The following is a 17,342-nucleotide window of genomic DNA, read 5'->3' as shown; positions in this document are numbered from 1 at the left end:
GCTGGAGAAATGGATGGGCAAAGTTGATTCTTAGATTAAAAATAATTGTTTTCCTGCGGAGGGGGGGGGGTAGATTTCTTCCAGGAGAGTAGCTGGTCCATCGAATAAAAACAAGCGCTGCTGCCTGCTGCAGATAACAATGAGCGTGGGAATGCTGGTTTTTGTTTTTGTTTTTCCTTTTAGTATTACCAAGCTCTGCTTGCAACATCAGGGAGACTCCTCTGTTTCCGATAGCCGGAGAAACGAAGGAAAAAAGGCCAGGAAATATTGGGTTACATCAGACCTGATTGTTTCGTGTCTCTGACCTGTTTTCTCACAGTATTCGGCAACTTCCCCGTTAAGCACGGGGGAAAACAAGCCTCATATGGAAAATGTTCCTTATCTACTTGAAAGCGAATACTGCATCGTCTAGGCCAGGCCATTTGGAGGGTGCCCCACCGATTGTTCTTAGCAGAAAGCCTCCCAATCGTCAGCGCTCCCAAAAAGGCACGCGCGGGGCTTTGCAAAGCGATCGCTTTCGAAGTTCCGCGTGTGCCGGCGCGCTCCTCTGCCTAAAGCCCTGCGAGTAGCTATAGCAACCCCCGAGAAGCTTAGTCCTGGCTTGTGATTGGATGGTTCAAACGGCTTTTCTTGAAAGTGGAAGAAAGGACGGGGAAGTGCTCCCTCGGCTTTGACTATCTGAGATGGTCCGGCTCCAAACGAGGAAGCCCGGCAGCGCCGTTAGCTCCAGTTTTGTGTCGGAGCAACAAATTCGGCAGCTGGAACGGAAGTTGCGAGTGAGTGTTGAGATGGTGTAAATGGGTATCACCATGCAGCAAATCTACCCATCTAGGTAGTTGGTAACAATCTACACCAACGAGATAGTAACATCATTCATCCATCCATCAATGGTTAGCTACCAAAACGAATCCTCTACCTTGAGAGGAGGAAGTGTGATGTAAGGTGTCTTTAGATATTTGGGATCAGGAGTTAAAGTTAGAAAAACTGTGATCTTCTGATGATCTCATCTCAGATTCCAGATTCCCTCCACTGGTATCCTTCAGTTGCATTACTTTACACTGAATTATTAACATTTCTTCACACAATACTTCTTTTTATTTTTTTATAGGTTTTTTTAATTAAATAATGATTTAGTATTTATTAACTACCTGTTTTTAGCTTTGTTGCACACTGCCCAAAGTCATCCATCATAAGATGGCAGTTATATAAATTTGATAAATAAATAAACCCTTATCATTCAGAGCCAACAATGTGCAAATATTAATGGGGACTGTAGATCCAAAACATCTAAAAGGCATTGAATTCAAAAATGGATGGTGGATGATGTTACCAGTCTACTGGAGTGGCAAACACCAGACTTCCACTTGAGAACTTCAGATTCACAAACTCTGATATGCCTAAAACAAATGGGACTCAAAAGGCAGGTGGGTGGGACAAGTCATTTGAAATTTTAAATAAGTATTTCAGAGATCCAGTGGGAGATGAGCACAATAACAGAATACATGTAAACATATCGCTATTCCTAGAAAACCCAGGCTTTAAGGTTTCTATCATAATGGGACCCGGGTTCTTTGATGGAGTGATTGGTGGGATTTAAGATATGAAAGGCTGATTGATACAATCACTGAAGAAGGATTATAATAAACTACTTTGGCTTGTTGCCTCACTCATTGCACTTGTTTAAGTTCAGGCCCCTCTGAACTGTGTTTTGTCAGACAAAAGAAGAAAGAATAATTGTGCTGGAAACAGAAAATGCCCTTCTGCACCTCAAGCTTGCAAAGGTAACAACATTTTCATTCCTTCAACCTAATTATTTTGTACATATTTTTTTCCTAGATTTTCCAATTTAAACCCTGAGCTGAAGTCCAAAACAGCCTGTCCGTTTTTTAGTTTCTTTTCTTCATTCAGAGTGGCTATAGTTACCGAAAAGATTTTTTTAAAAAAAATACAAAATCCCTGATTTTGGTTATGGACCTACCTGAAAACTATCAAAACTGATTGTGGTTTGTGTTGTGATCTAACAGGTGGTACCTTGGTCAGCAAAGCACTGAATAAAGAAAGATTAACATCCATTTTGTGAATGTTAGTTTGAACATACATCTTTATCTGTGCAGGTGATTACTGCAAGTTTCAGTAATCCTCTGAAAATGCAGTTAAGCATAAGCAGATTTGGAAAACATTTGTCAACCTTCCCTCCCTGACTGAAGCACTAATAATTGTATTTAATGACTGATCCAGTTCTTGGTTTTAAAAAACCAGCCAGAATAGGTATGGATGTGGATAAAAATAAACTACCGTAAATAAACAAGACCAAAGAGTCTTCCTAATATTTAAAGTTTTTTTTTTCATGCATGATTACTAGTTAATTTACCCCAATATTCACTGTCTGATTTGAAAATTCTCAAATCCAGATTATTGATACCATTCGGGTTGTTTTTCATGCTAGACAACCACTTCATTATTCTCATTAATTAAATATTTATATCTAATAAAATTGGGGAAAGTTTGGCCACGAGAAAACAGAAATTTAGTTCAGTGCTACTGAAGTTGAGCCAGATATTATTCTGAATTAGACCAAGGGTCCCATCTGATTCATCATCCTTTTTCCAATGAAATCCACCAGGATTTAATTCTCCTCTGTTATTTGTTTGAAAACCTGTTCAAAATTCTATTGCCTCTGTGACTGGTATACATGCAATGTGCATATGATCTGGCAGAGATCTTATAGGACAGTGATGGCAAACCTTTTAGGCAGAGAGTGCTCAAACTGTGTGCGCCAGACCAACAGAAACCTGACCACCAGCTGGCCAGCACGCATGCGCGCCTCGGAAACCTGACAACCAGCTGGCCAGTGTGTGCGCGTTGGAAACCCGACAACCAGCTGGCTGAGCTGGGACAATGACGCACATGTCCACAGAGAGGGCTCTGTGTGCCACCTCTGGCACATGTGCCATAGGTTCACCATCACGGTTATAGGACAATGGATCACTGGAATAACTTATCATTACTTTATTTATTTGATTTCTATAGCTGTCCATCTCAGCCAAGTGCCTCTAGAAACGAAGTGTGTTTGTGAATGCTGATAATATAGCAAACTTATTCATGGCTGATCTGCTCCAAAGTGATTAAAAGTGAAGTTGTCTGGCTCAATTTCCAGCTGTCCTTGGTTAGCTAATTCTGTAGATCACGGGTGTCAAATTAGCCGCGTCAGGTTGCCCTCATGTGAAGCTTCGCAATGTTTTTTTCCCTTTGCGGCGCGCACGGGTGTGGCTTGCTTGTGAGGCATCTGGCCCACGGGCTGCCAGTTTGGCACCCCTGCTGTAGATTATAGCAGAGCAGAAAGAGAGGTTGCTTACATCTGTAACTGGAGCTGTAGAGTCTTGTGAATAAAAAGATTTTATTTTATCATTCTGGCAAAAAGCCATTCATTGAGTAAGGATTTTCTTCTTCCTTTTCTTTAAAAAGAGATTTAAGCTATAGTCTTCTCACTTACTCACTTCTCATTTCCAAGAGCGTTGCCAGCTCTTATTGCAATGAATTGCCCTCAATTTCATTCTATTGAAGTTCTGGAATGTGGTTGTTACTCAGGGCTGATAGGTTAGGCAAAAAAGGGCAGAAAACACTTAATCTTTGTTTGCATCCACAGATCACATCAAAAGAATTATGTCACGAAAGTCAGCAAAAAATCACTGTGGTTTATAGTAGTAATATATGATTCCACCTTCTCACTTACTGAGTTCTAACTTAGTGAGTTCCACTGTTTTCTCTACAGGCTTAGGATTCTGTTTTAAAAATCCTTCACTTCTTTCTTTGTCATAGGTTTGCTGAACTCAGCTTTGTGTAATGGATGCAGGCTCAGTTACAGGACAAGAGGATCAGGCTGGGTAGCGGGACTCTCCAATTTTCATGCATAATTGCTATCAATAAAGAATTGGCTTGAAATGAGGTGTTTATATAGCATTCTTTACCCAACCTGCATTTTTCTTTTTAACTATGACCTTAAGGTTTAAGAGTCAATTGTTTTTTGTCTTCTGTGTAAACCTTAATGGGTTAATGGGCCCAATCGAGTGTGTTTGTACATTCCAGGACAATGATGTTATAGCGAAAAATACCCATACAAGGATGCGAATGAATTGCAAATGAAATGTTCTGGATTGGAAAGAAAGAATGACAAGCCATTGGTTACTCCAATTTAATTGGTTCCATTCATGGTTACTTCTTGGCTCTACCTAGGCTGTTTCCTGTTCTTTTGCTCCACTTACTATTGATCACCAGAGTTAGAAGAGACCTTGGAGATCTAGTCCTCTGGGGGTTGTGAATTCTGGGAGTTGAAGTCCACAAATCTTAAAATTGCCAAGATCGAACACCTCTGCTATAGAGGCATAGAAGACATTGTGGATTCTAGAGAAAATGCTTTAAGTCTTCAATCAAGCTCAGAATGATACAAATACACTGTTAGAAAGCTTAACAATTAATTTTATAGTGATGATGATTATTACTGCTTTTTATACTGCTGGATTTTTGGAAATTTGTAATTCTGAAACTACTTGTCTTCAGAGTAACAGGTGCTTATTTTTCTTGAAAGCAGAATCAAGGAATAATTGGGAACAGCTCAGCAGAACATAATTTTGCTTATTATAATAATACGAAGAAATTTCATGGAACTGCAAAATCCATTGCAAAACAGCTTCACAGAGCCATACAGGTAAAGAGGTTTATTACAAGTAGAAAGGTTCAGCATGTTTCAAATTGTCAGCCATTTGAGATAGTCTGAACAAGAACTCAAAACCATGACTACTAACATTACCACCTTTATTGTAGTGTTACAATAATAGATTCTTGCATGTCAGAGAGCATGGAATCTCCCCATCTTGCCTTTACTTTCTAACAAACTAAAAAAAGGTCCCTTCTTTCCCTGTCCTCATTCCTTCTACAGACTGAGATCTCTCTTATCTGACCAGTGCACTGGCTGCGCCTCTTTTCTTCCTCTCAAGGGTATTCCTACAGACCTTTACATAAACTGTGTACATATACTGTATTTTTTGGAGTGTAAAACACATTTTCCCCCCATAAAAGAGGGTGAAAATTTGGGTGCATCTTATACACTGAATGTAGCCCTCCACTGCCCCCCTCGCCCAGAAAACGGGGCGTGTGGAGGCAGCAATAAACTATGGCAATCCCTGCAGCCTGAAACAGCTGATCTTCGGGAGGATGATCCAACTGACAATCAGCTGCTTGTGCTAATCAGGCTGTGCTGAAACGGAAATGGGTTGTTTGCTGTTTGCTGCAAGGAGGCAAATTGCTGGGAGGCAGAGGCAGATTTTTTTTTCTTGTGCTAATCAGGTTGTGCTCAAAGTGAAACTGAAACAGGCTGTTTGCTGTTTGCTGCAAGGAGGCAAATTGCTGGGAGGCAGAGGCAGATTTTTTTTTTCTTGTTTCAAAAAGATAGGCGCATCTTATAGTCCGGAGCGTCTTGTACACCAAAAAATATGGTATGTAAGAGCCATGGTGGCACAGTGGTTAAAATGAGGTACTGCAGGCTACTTCTGCTGACTGCCAGCTGCCTGCAGTTTGGCAGTTTGATTCTCACCAGCTCATGATTGATTCAGCCTTCCATCCTTCTGAAGTTGATAAAAATGAGGACCCAGATTGTTGGGGACAATATACTGACTCTGTAAACCCCTTAGAGAGGGCTGTAAAGCACTGTGAAGCAGTATATAAGTCTAAGTGTTATTGCTATTGCTAAGGGGGAAAAGAAAAAAAAAACCAGATCCATAAATAGACCTTTCTATGACCTAACATAACACTAGCTCTTTATGTTTGTGATCTAGAGACTAAAACAAGACATGCAGAATCTCCGTTTGTCTGCCCTTCAATTTTCAAGGGAGATCCACCATCAGGGTGAGAGCTTTCTCCATCAGGTTCTGCTCACTGCCCAAAAGCTACAATTACAGAAGGAGACTATGGAAAGTAAGAGACAAAGTTGATCAAGCAGACATTTAAAGGGCTCAGCCACTGACCGGTTACAACAAGCTTTGTAAACTGTTGGCTGGGAATTATGGAAGCTGTTGTTTCAACCAATGTGGAAGGCATTTGGTTTGGGAGGGTGGTACCATAGAAGCTCTATTGATGCTAGGACCTTATCTAATGCAGAATTTGTAGAGCAGATACTCAGTTCTCGTCAGAATAGCAAAGAAAAATGAGTAGCAGATAGTTTCCCTTTTATTTGGGGTTTCTCCTGGGGTGCTTTATCAATGATAAATCTGTAGGGCTAGTGCAAAAATAAATGATGGGGGAAAGAAGTTCCACAGAGCACAAGGATGGCAGTGGAAGATTCTACAATTTGACCTGCCTTGCAAGAACATTAATGTTGCGACCTCAGATAAGGATCCATTTTACCTACCATTCTATTCCCATCAATAGGAACTAGTGGTTCTGGGAGTTCATGAACAAAGTCCAACATACATGGTAATAGATGTGATTGGGGTGAAATACTCCCGGTTGGGACCGGATCACCCGATCCGGTAGCGATGGTGGTGTGTGGTTCAGAGAACCGGTAGCAGAAATCCCTGCCTCCCCCATGCTCAGCTGAGCCGCGCGATCATCAGAAGCTTTTTTTTTTTTACTTTTAAAAGCATTTTTTCTACAAATGCAAAAAACAAAAAAAAAGCTTTTAAAAGAAAACAAAAGCCTCTGACGATCAGGCAACTTAGCTGGGATCGTCAGAGGCTTTTAAAAGCATTTTTTTTCTGCAACCTCTTTGGCCGAAAAGGTTGTAGAAAAAATGCTGTTAAAAGTTAAAAAAAAAAAAAAAGTTGGCCGCACCCACCCAGTCACATTACCCCCCACAAAGCCACGCCCACAGAATTGGTAGTAACAAATTTTACATTTCCCCACTGGATGTGATGTGGTTGTTCCATTTAAACGTACTCTGTTATGAATCCCCATTAGAGCTTAGCATTATAGTCCTCCCCAAATCACTAGGGCTTGCTCAAGAAATCCTCATTAAAAATTGTAATTTAGTGTTGTGTATAAACTCAGCCAGAGGTGTGCAACCAAGTCTTTTACATGCTTTATGAAATATGTATTGTTTGTCTTTGTTTATTGCTTGTAGAACTTTGCACGTAATCATTTAAGCCCCACTTCTCTATTTCACCAAGGAAGGCATGTAATAGTTGATTGAACATTTGTGAAAACTTCTTTCCAGCATTTCAGATTAAAACACTGGCACTTGAACAATCCTTGCATGAGATTAATGAGAGATATATGAAAGAAAAACGAAGAAGAAAAGTATTGCATAACAGCCTACTTGTAAGTATCTTGGTAATTAAGTTAACAATGTCTGAACAGACCTGCATAATTATATTGGAATTCGCTTTTACTTTATTAAAAATTACTTCCCATTGCCCATTAATCTTCATAAGCATCTGGAGCAGAAGGAAGCAAATTATCTACCTTCCAAGGCAGATTTTCCCTCTTTTGTACTTGTGTTGTGACATTGCACGCAAGGGTGTAAAAGGACCGAGTTTGCACTGTGACATCACAATGAACGTTTTGCCATTGTTGTGAACTCCTGGCTTGAATCTTAGAAAGCAATCATTGTCATTTTTTCCCCCAACAAATTACAGTGAAGCAAACTACAGGGAGTCCTCGTTCATTTATTGACTGTTCGAAGTTACCACAGCACTGGAAAAAAAGAAAGACTTATAACAGTTTTTCACACTTGCGACCGTTGCAGCATCCCCATGGTCACGTGATGAAAATTCAGACACTTGTCAAATGACTCGTGTTTATGATGGTTGCGGTGTCCTGGAGTCACGTGTTCCCCTTTTGTGACCTCCTGACAAGCAAAGTCAATGGGGAAGCCAGATTCATTTAACAACCGTATTACTAACTTAACAACTGCAGTGATTCACTTAACAACTCTGGCAAGAAAAGTCGTAAAGTGGGGCAAAACTCACTTAACAAATATTTCACTTAGCAACAGAAATTTTGGGCTCAGTTGTGGTCGTAAATTGAGGACTGGCTACCTGTATTATCTATACAATCTGCAAACTAACTAACTCTGCATCTTAGGACAGCCTATAAATGAGTTGGTGCCATCCAGGGTTGGCTTTCACAATATATTTGTTTATTTAAATAATCAAAAGGCTTGTTGTTGTTGTTGTTGTTGTTGTCGTTGTCGTTGTCGTTGTCGTTGTTAGTTGAGAAGTCGTGTCTGACCCATCGCGACCCCATGGACAAGGTTTCTCCAGGCCTTCCTGTCCTCTACCATCCTCTGGAATCCATTTAAGCTCACGCCGACTGCTTCAGTGACTCCATCCAGCCACCTTGTTCTCTGTCGTCCCCTTCTTCTTTTGCCCTCAATCTTTCCCAGGATTAGGCTCTTCCCCAGTGAATCCTTCCTTCTCATTAAGTGGCCAAAGTATTTGAGTTTCATCTTCAGGATCTGGCCTTCTAAAGAGCAGTCAGGGTTGATCTCCTCTAGGACTGACTTGTTTATTTGCCTTGCAGCCAAGGGACTCGCAGGAGTCTTCTCCAGCACCATAGTTCAAAGGCCTCAATTCTTTGGTGCTCAGCCTTCCTTATGGTCCAACTTTCACAGCCATACATTGCAAATGGGAAAATCATAGCCCTGACTATACGCACTTTTATTGGCAGGGTGATGTCTCTGCTTTTTAGTATGCTGTCTAGATTTTCCATAGCTTTCCTCCCCAGGAGTAAATCCAAGGCTAGGATTTGATTAAAACAAAAAACAAAATTGATATTCCCAAGATAGTACATTTTGTGGTATGTACACATTTCTCCACTTGTATAAAAGCACTTGTGAACCTCGTACAGTTGTGTTTGAATTGGAGGCATATTTTGCTCTCTGCAAACCATAATCTGTAAAAGCTGCTAACTTTATAATGACATAATTTAACTGGAAAATAGTTTCTTCTGCTCCAGAATTGCAGTTCTCTTCTTATCTGTTTGTAGTAACAGACTGGATTGAGGATCCTTAACAATAAGCAGCCTGCTCTTCTACTCACATTCCTGGGGTTTACTGCCAAAATAAATGTGATTAGTGTCAGATCACGAGATGATCTTATATATTCTGTCATTTTAGACATCATCTATGCAGCAATGTGTTTCTGGAAGATATGTGGGATTTGCATGCTATCAATCAATCAATAATAATAGTAATAATCAGGTTTCTGTGTTGTAACCTTAGGAGTTAAGAGGCAACATCAGAGTGCATTGCAGAATCCGTCCATTCTTATCATTTGATGCAGCTCCTGAAGAATCAGCCATGGAAGACAGGTAATTAAAATAAATTAGTCAGTGTGAAAAAGATAGCTTTCCTGGCAAGGAAATTTAAAGGTCTTTATCCTTCATTGAAACTTTTATTCAGATAGACACTAATACTATAAAGCTACAATTTGAGATTTACCTTCAAGCATTTAAAATCTTCCACAATAAACCAGGTAGACTATGAATCTAAGCAACCAAAGCAGATACAGTACACAAGCATGAAAATATTATTTCGTTTCCAAGGTTTTGCATCCTGTGGAAGATTTTTTAATCTACAGTTAAGGATCAAGTCTCTTTTCAGCTAAAATGAATTCTTGATGATTGTATGAACATGTCACCTTTCAAGGTGGAGCATACCTGCCTTTGGACATCTAGTTTTACAGAGGGCTAGCCATAAATTTCTTGTGTCCTTTTAATAAGCTTTTCAGGGTTCCCTTCATGAATTCTTTCTTGCCTGTTTACCTGCAAATACACAGATAGGCAGTAAGTTGAGTGCAAACAGAGAAGGAGGGGAGATCAGCCAAACTCGTGATCTGTCTGCCTCTCCAGTAGAAATATATGATCCTCTATCATTTTGATATTCCTCTGTTTTATTTTATATTGCATAATAGTCTGGATGTTGCAGGCTACTTTATGTTCCCGGATTTTGGCCATAATAAAGAATTCATTCATTTCTATATGAATATCTATCGCTGTGAAGTTTTCTTGGCAACAACCCTGAAATACTTTGCCTCTGCCTTTCCCCAGGATGCTTGTCAACTTCCCAGTCTAGCCTATAGCCCTGAGATTTCCTGGGAATTTCCCTTCCAAGTATTTCCCAGGGCTGATCGACTTACTTTTTTGGGGTGAGCCAGGGATGTCTAGCTTCTCCTAGCTGCTGCATTTTCTTTCTTTCTTTCTTTCTTTCTTTCTTTCTTTCTTTCTTTCTTTCTTTCTTTCTTTCTTTCTTTCTTTCTTTCTTTCTTTTGTTCATCACATGTATCTTCTCTTATTTCCTCTGTTTTTACTCAGTTGTCCTGTTTTGGTTTTAATTCTGTCCGCATTCAACAGCTGAAGGTGGAAGTAGTGGGCCTGACAAAAGTGGTTACTGCCTCCCACTCATTCTCCCACTCATTCTCATTAAGAGCCATGGTGGTGCAGGGGTTAGAATGCAGTACTGCAGGACACTTCTGCTGCCTGCCGGCTGCCTGCAATTTGGCAGATCTAATCTCCCCAGGCTCAAAGTTGACTCAGCCTTCCATCCTTCCGAGGTGAGTAAAATGAGGACCCAGATTGTTGGGGGCAATAAGCTGACTCTGTAAACCGCTTAGAGAGGGCTGTAAAGCACTGTAAAGCGGTATATAAGTCTAAGTGCTATTGCTGGAGAATTAGCTGATCCTTGGCTTTGACATTATGCTTATTAGATTTAGAGCAGGGGTGTCAAACTTGATTTCATTCGAGTTGTGTTTGACCTTGGGGGCCTTGGCTAGGCATGGCCAGGGTGGGCATGGCCAGCTCAATGTCACTCATGTTGGGAGCGCCAGTGGTGGCCCAAGCGTTCTGCCAGAAAAAACGGGCTCCCAAGCTCCATTTTCATCTGCGACGGCCTCTTGCAACCCTCTGCCAGCAAAAATGGGTCACAGCGGCCCTCTCGAGCTCCATTTTTGCTGGCAGAGGCACCGCAGGCAGGTCCTTCACTGTTTCCAGGGTGGCCCTGCAGGCCAGATCTAAGCACCCCACAGCCAGATCCAGCCCCTGGGCCTTGAGTTTGACACCCCTGATTGAGAGTATAGGTAGTCCTTGATTTTCAACCACAACTGGGACCAGAACTTACATTGCCAAGTAATGCAGTCATTAAGTGAATTGTGCCCAATTTTACTTCCCTTTTTGCTGCAATCATTAAGTGACTCAACAAATTGTTAAGCAAGTCATGTATTTGTTAAGCAAATCCAGTATCCCCCCATCGATTTGCTTATAGAGAACTCCCTGGGAAGCTTTCATGGTGATGTGACCATGGCATGTTGCAAATGGTGTAAAGATGAGCCAGTTGCCAAAGTGCCTAAAATGCAATAATGTAACTGTGGGTAGGTGTGCAGCTGTCATAACTTCAAAAAATCCTCATAAGAAGATCTGAGGAGATCTGCCGTAACTTAGAACTATCATTAAATGACCGGCTGTAAATCAAAGACTACCTGTACATAGGTTGGACCTCCCCATTTTTAAGTTTTAAATAGTAGGAAGAAAATGGCTGTTGATCATGATCATGGGGAGAGAATTTTTTTTAAAAAACCTTTTTTCTCCCTGCCCCAAATCTAATTCACAACTCTTCTGAAGTAGCTATTAAATTCTTCTAACAAGCTGCCTGTTAAATTAGGATAATTTCATTTGTTATTTTGATTTCATTTTAAAAGATGTGTGTCTTTATCTACAGGAAGAATTTAAATACCACCTTATTTTTCTCTGATAGGAGTATGGCCAATCAGTGAGGCACAATGTTCGAAATTGCAGGGGGTGTTAAAGAAGCTCTTGTGTAAGAAGGAAGATGGGCATGGAGCAATCTGAGAATTTCTACATCTGAGAAGTATGCTCTGTTAGAGCTCAAATTCATTTTTGGAATTTGCTTAGCCTAGTGATTGACCCAACCCTGCTTCCATCCTTCCTTCCAATTCTTCACATACCTTTTATTGTCAAGCAGAAGAAATAGCGGCTTAGAATATTTGACAAAAAAAGGTAATTCATTCAAGCTAGGTCAATGTAGGAGTGGCAAGGAGAAGCAAAGGATGGATATGTCCTGTAGTATAGATCAGGGGTCCCCAATCTGTGGGCCACAGCCCATTAGTGGGCCATAAGGAATTTGAAACTGGGCTGCAGAAATGGTCAGTGAGTGTGCAAGCTCATCCTCACTTGTACAAGCAGTGAGCAAGTGCATGCGCATGTTTCACTTAAGTGAGCGGCATATTGCTTGTGCAAATAGAGCTGTGTGCATGCACGCATGCTTGCCAGCCGTTCGCATTGAACCATCCCCTCTTCCCCCGCCCCACCGGTCCGCAAAGCTGGAAACACCAGCATAGATGTTGTGAAACATGACTTCCTTGTGGCACTCCTGTAATTTGGTCTTCATCTTCACTATTTTCAATGTTAGTTTTCTAATTTAAAAATGAATACATTTTCTTTTAAAAGGCAGAGAAGCGTTTCAGAAAATGTGATCTGTGCAACAGATGATGTGAGTATTTTCTTACATTCTCAATCCTCCATAGCTAAGCAAAAAAAAAAAAAAATGCTTAAAGCTCAGATGTCATACTTGGGCCACTAGATAACTTCTCTGAATCCTATCACTAACAGATAATCTCATGATCAAGACATCTCTTTAGCCTTCCCATGAAATAATTCCCCTTTGCTTCTCTGATGCTGTGCCATGGCAAATGTATTATCACAAAAATGAAACATGGCTGCTTACCAAGCCTTGCTTTCAAGAGCATCAAAGCAACCTGGTTTAAATCCCAGAGGCATGAAATCCCAGATGGGAGCTGAACTGCAAATCCATATGGTATTCCAATGTTAATTAATCCTGTTACCAAGAAATAACATTTGAAAGGCTCGATGTGGTATGCTAAGAGGGCAATTTTAATTTTGGTTTTACTGTTTGGGAGCTTTCAGGCAGATGCTCTAGTTTACCTGTTTCATGTAGAGCATAGCCAGCTTTTCCTTTGTCTGAGAGTATTGAAAAGGATGCAGGAAGATGCCCTTTATAAATAGAAGATTTATGCACATCTATTGAGACTGGCCATTAGTGCAGTGATTGCAATTCTCATGGAATTACTTTAGCCTCGTAAATTGATTCTTCTTCTTCTTCTTTTTAAGAGGACATTCTGGGGACTGAACCAGGAACCTTCTGTAAACAAAGCATGCAGTCTGATAGTCATTAACTTCTCCCATGTGTATTCTCAAACATATCCAGTGGAACCATCTTGGGATGTGTTTGGCCCTATTTGTTTTGGCTTACTAGACCAAAAAACTAAAAGGGAAGAATAACTGGCTCGTGTTCACCTCTCTGTCTAATTCTACAAAAGAGGAATTTGCACATCTTTCCCTCAAAAGATGTGATACAGGTACATTCAGAAACAGTCTGTACATGTTGTCGGAAGGGGGGAAAAGGTACAACTCGCTGATGCTTTCCCTCAAATCCCTTGACATATTTATTTTAAATGTTTAGAATATGATAACACTACCTTTCATTTTTAAAAAAAGTCTCTAAAAACATGCATCCTTTGAAATAACCCAAAGTACAGAAATACGATTCAGAAACACAAGCCAGTTATTCTATTGCAGCCTTTAAAGTGATTTGTTCCACTTACCGTTTCTTAGAAATGGTCAGAGTGTTTTTGGAAGATGGTACATAATCCATCTATCCACATTATGTGGATATATGGACAATTTTAGGTCCTATAGTGAACTACGGATTTCCCCAGTAGCATGCAAATATCAAGTTCTCATGTTGGTTAATAAGACTTGCAACAACATTTTGTCCTGTATTCTTTCCTTGTACTGTCCAGTCAAGACCATTAGCATGTGCATTATTATTTCTCCTTCTCCTCCTCCTCCTCCTTCTTCTTTTTCTCCTCCTCCTCCTTTTCCTTCTCCTTCTTCTCCTCCCCCCCCCAGTTGTTTCTCTCTTCTCTATTTCTAATTGAATTCCATTCAGAATTCAGAGCATGCTCTGCCCTCCATAGGCTCAGAAGATCAGTTGCTAACTCAAGTTTGTTACTGTTAATAAGATTTTTTTTTTTTAACAATTCTGCACCCTTGAGGTTCCTTTAATGGAATATTATTTTATTATTGGTTACCCAAATGTGGCTCTAAGCTTATTCTCATCTGCTACCTGATTTGGCCCAAGATTAGACAAAAATTGTCTGTGGGCCTTTCTCTCTATTTTGACATTCTGCATGAATAGAAAATTTTGTGATTTGGTCTTGGTCGCTCATAGAACTCAGCTCCTAAATGCATTTAGATCAATGTGGTCTGGCCAACTTTTCTTTAAAATCGTGAGTTTCTCCAAGAAGGGTCAGAAACTATTAGCAATGCCAAACCAAATCTGGTATTTTGATATTGTTTTATGTCTGAATTAGCAGAGTATAAATCATTTGACTCTTGATTGGGGTGGGGGAAAAAAAGCACTAATCCCAAAAAGCATTGGGGGGGTTTCATCTTCAAAAAAACCCCAAGTGCTTCCACAAAACTCTCCTTCTGCCAACTGATATTGCCTCTGCTCAAATATCACAAAACTATACAGTTTCAATGGGGATTAATTTGTTGTTGAAAACAGGCAGGGTTTATCTCAACAGTAAATTGGCCAGCTCTTCTGCTTCAGTCGCTCCAAAATTGCAAGCAGAGACTGATTTGAAAGAATACAGTTGGCCAAAATTACTTTGAATCTGGGGAGGCCCAAAGATTTTTGAAAGTCTGTGGTAAATGAAATTAAAAGTCATTTCCACTTTGTTTATTTGCTAGAAGACCAAGTGATTTCCTCTCTTCTAGGGTCTTGTGTATTTTGGCTTGATAACCAAGACTTCGGTTCCAGAGGTTTAAAATATGGTTTAGGTTTTTATTGAAAAGTAAAGCACAGGGCTTCACTGGAGCTCATTCATCCTTGTAAAGCCTTAGAAATCTTATTTTCCTATGGATGATTTTTGGCTACTGCGCTCAAAAGGAATGAGAGAGTGCTATTGCTGTGACAATGTCTTACCTTACTAATTCAAAATGAAATATTGATTTAATCAATTTAAAAGAGCAGAGGCTTGGCTTGGCTTGGCTTTCAATTCCTTTCTCTTGTTTTCGTTTGCTTTGCAATGCGGCTTCCTGCTTTGTTAGCAAGAGCTAAAATAAGTAATTTAATCAACAGTCTTGTCCAGGTTTGAAAGCATGTAGTGTTACCGTCTAATTCACTGTAACAGAACTTGAGCCCAGTTCAAAGAGGCACTGTTGGCAATATACCTGCTTGACCAGAATATGGAACTATAATGGGTGTGCTTTCTGATGATAGAGTACAGGCAGTCCTCAGTTTATGACCACAACTGAGCCCAAAGGTTCTGTTGCTAAGCAAGACAGTTAAGTGAGATATGATCAATTTCACAACTTTTTGCCACAGTTGTTAAGCAAATAATATATAAAGTTTATTGTTATTGTACGTATATACACAGTATACCCATACAACAAAATTCACATAACACCCAGAGACCAAGCCCAACACACATGACAATCCCCAGACACCCCCCCACCCACCAAAATTCCCCACCCCTAAACCACCCAAATATCCACACAACAGATCAAGTAATGCTGTCCAACAGCTCACTGATCGTGGCCCTTTAGTTCATTGTTCAGTGCAATTATAGCTCTGGGATTAAAAACTTTCCAGAAGACGAATATTGCAGTTATTAAGTGAATCTGACTTCCTCCGTTGACTTTTTTTGTCAACGGAGCCAGCTGGGATGTTTACAAATGGTGATCACATGACCCTAGGACAGTGCAACTGTTACAAAGAGCTGTGGTGGCACGGTGGTTAGAGTGCAGTATTGCAGGCTAATTCTGCCAACTGTCAGCAGTTCAATCCTCACTAGCTCAAGGTTAACTCAGCCTTCCATCCTTCTCAGGTTGGTAAAATGAGGGCCCAGATTGTTGGCAGCAATATGCTGACTCTGTAAACCAGACCTATCAATCTGGTGGGCTGCAGGCCGGATGCGTCATGCGCAGGCCACGTCCACCCCTGCTCCACAAAGGCAAAAAAGTCACAATTCAACACAATACGTGATGCGATCGAGTTTGACACCCGTGCTGTAAACCACTTAGAGAGCGCTGTAAAGCAGTGTGAAGCAGTATATAAGTCTAAGTGCTAGTGCTATTGTTATAAATATATACCAGTTGCCAGGCATTCAAATTTTGATAATGTGGCCATGGGGAGGCTTCAATGCTCATAAGTGTGAAAAACGGTCATAAGTCACTTTATTTTATAGTCCCGTAAGTTGAATAGGCACTAAATGAATGATGGTAAGCCAAGGACTACCTTTATCATGCTCCTTCCTCTGGAATATCATTTTGTCCTCACTCCCAGGTCTCTTTGGTCCTGATCTTGCTGTACATTCAGGAAAGTGTTAAAAAATGACTTTTTGAGCAGCCCCTGTAGCAAGACAATTTGGTGGCTGACATTTTAATTTTCTGCTGTTGCTGTATTTGGTTCTTTAGTTTTTGTTTTGATGAAGTTTTTCATCCATTGTGTACCACTTTGAGTCATTTTTCAATGTGGCTGTATAAATTGACTCTGTAAATCCCTCTGTGTGCAGTGAGGTTTAGTTCACGGTAAGTATGTTTACTATTGAAACCTTGCAGCAAAGAAATTGATGCCTGCTCTTTGGATCAGTGTTTCTTAAAGGATAATCCTGAAACCCCCAGGGCTTCCCCAAGACCATCTCAGGAATCCCTAAAATCAAAATTATTTGCCAGCCTGTATTGAAAAATAATACAATGTTAAAATCCCGTCAAACAATTGTTAGCAAACAGTAGGAAATGTGTCAATTTTAATTTTTAATACAGTAAATATCAATCAATGCAACCCATAGGGTAAAGGTAAAGGTTCCCCTTGCACATATGTGCTAGTCGTTCCTGACTCTAGGGGGTAGTGCTCATCTCCATTTCAAAGCTGAAGAGCCAGTGCTGTCCGAAGACGTCTCCATGGTCATGTGGCCGGCATGACTAAACGCCAAAGGCGCACGGAACGCTGTTACCTTCCCACCAAAGGTCATCCCTATTTTTTCTACTTGCATTTTTACATGCTTTCGAACTGCTAGGTTGGCAGAAGCTGGGACAAGTAACGGGAGCTGACCCCGTACGCAGCACTAGGGATTTGAACCGCTGAACTGGCGACCTTTCAATCAACAAGCTCAGTGTCTTAGGCACTGAGCCACCGCGTCCCTAATGCAACCCATACAATGCAATAAAAGCTGTTCGGGGGTCCTCAAAAAATGAGAAGGGGTCCTGAGAGAAAAGAACAAGGGGTCCTTGGAGGAAAAAAATTTTAA

General features: G+C 40.6%; 1 protein-coding gene across 1 annotated transcript in view; it reads left to right on the top strand.

Moving 5' to 3' along the window:
- The first annotated feature begins 683 nt into the window (after window positions 1–683).
- KIF25 (kinesin family member 25) overlaps window positions 684–17,342 on the top strand; it is a 38,870-nt gene continuing 22,211 nt past the window's right edge. Inside the window, exons 1-7 of the mRNA XM_070951253.1 lie at window positions 684–776; window positions 1,716–1,781; window positions 4,589–4,705; window positions 5,832–5,970; window positions 7,208–7,311; window positions 9,215–9,303; window positions 12,454–12,496. Coding sequence (XP_070807354.1) covers window positions 684–776; window positions 1,716–1,781; window positions 4,589–4,705; window positions 5,832–5,970; window positions 7,208–7,311; window positions 9,215–9,303; window positions 12,454–12,496 — 651 coding nt within the window. The remainder of the gene's footprint in view (window positions 777–1,715; window positions 1,782–4,588; window positions 4,706–5,831; window positions 5,971–7,207; window positions 7,312–9,214; window positions 9,304–12,453; window positions 12,497–17,342) is intronic.

Source organism: Pituophis catenifer, unplaced genomic scaffold, assembly GCF_029215685.1.
Source record: "Pituophis catenifer annectens isolate HBS135680 unplaced genomic scaffold, rPitCat1.0.hap2 SCAF_1, whole genome shotgun sequence".
Taxonomy (NCBI): domain Eukaryota; kingdom Metazoa; phylum Chordata; class Lepidosauria; order Squamata; family Colubridae; genus Pituophis; species Pituophis catenifer.
This window is presented reverse-complemented; position numbering and strand designations above follow the sequence as displayed.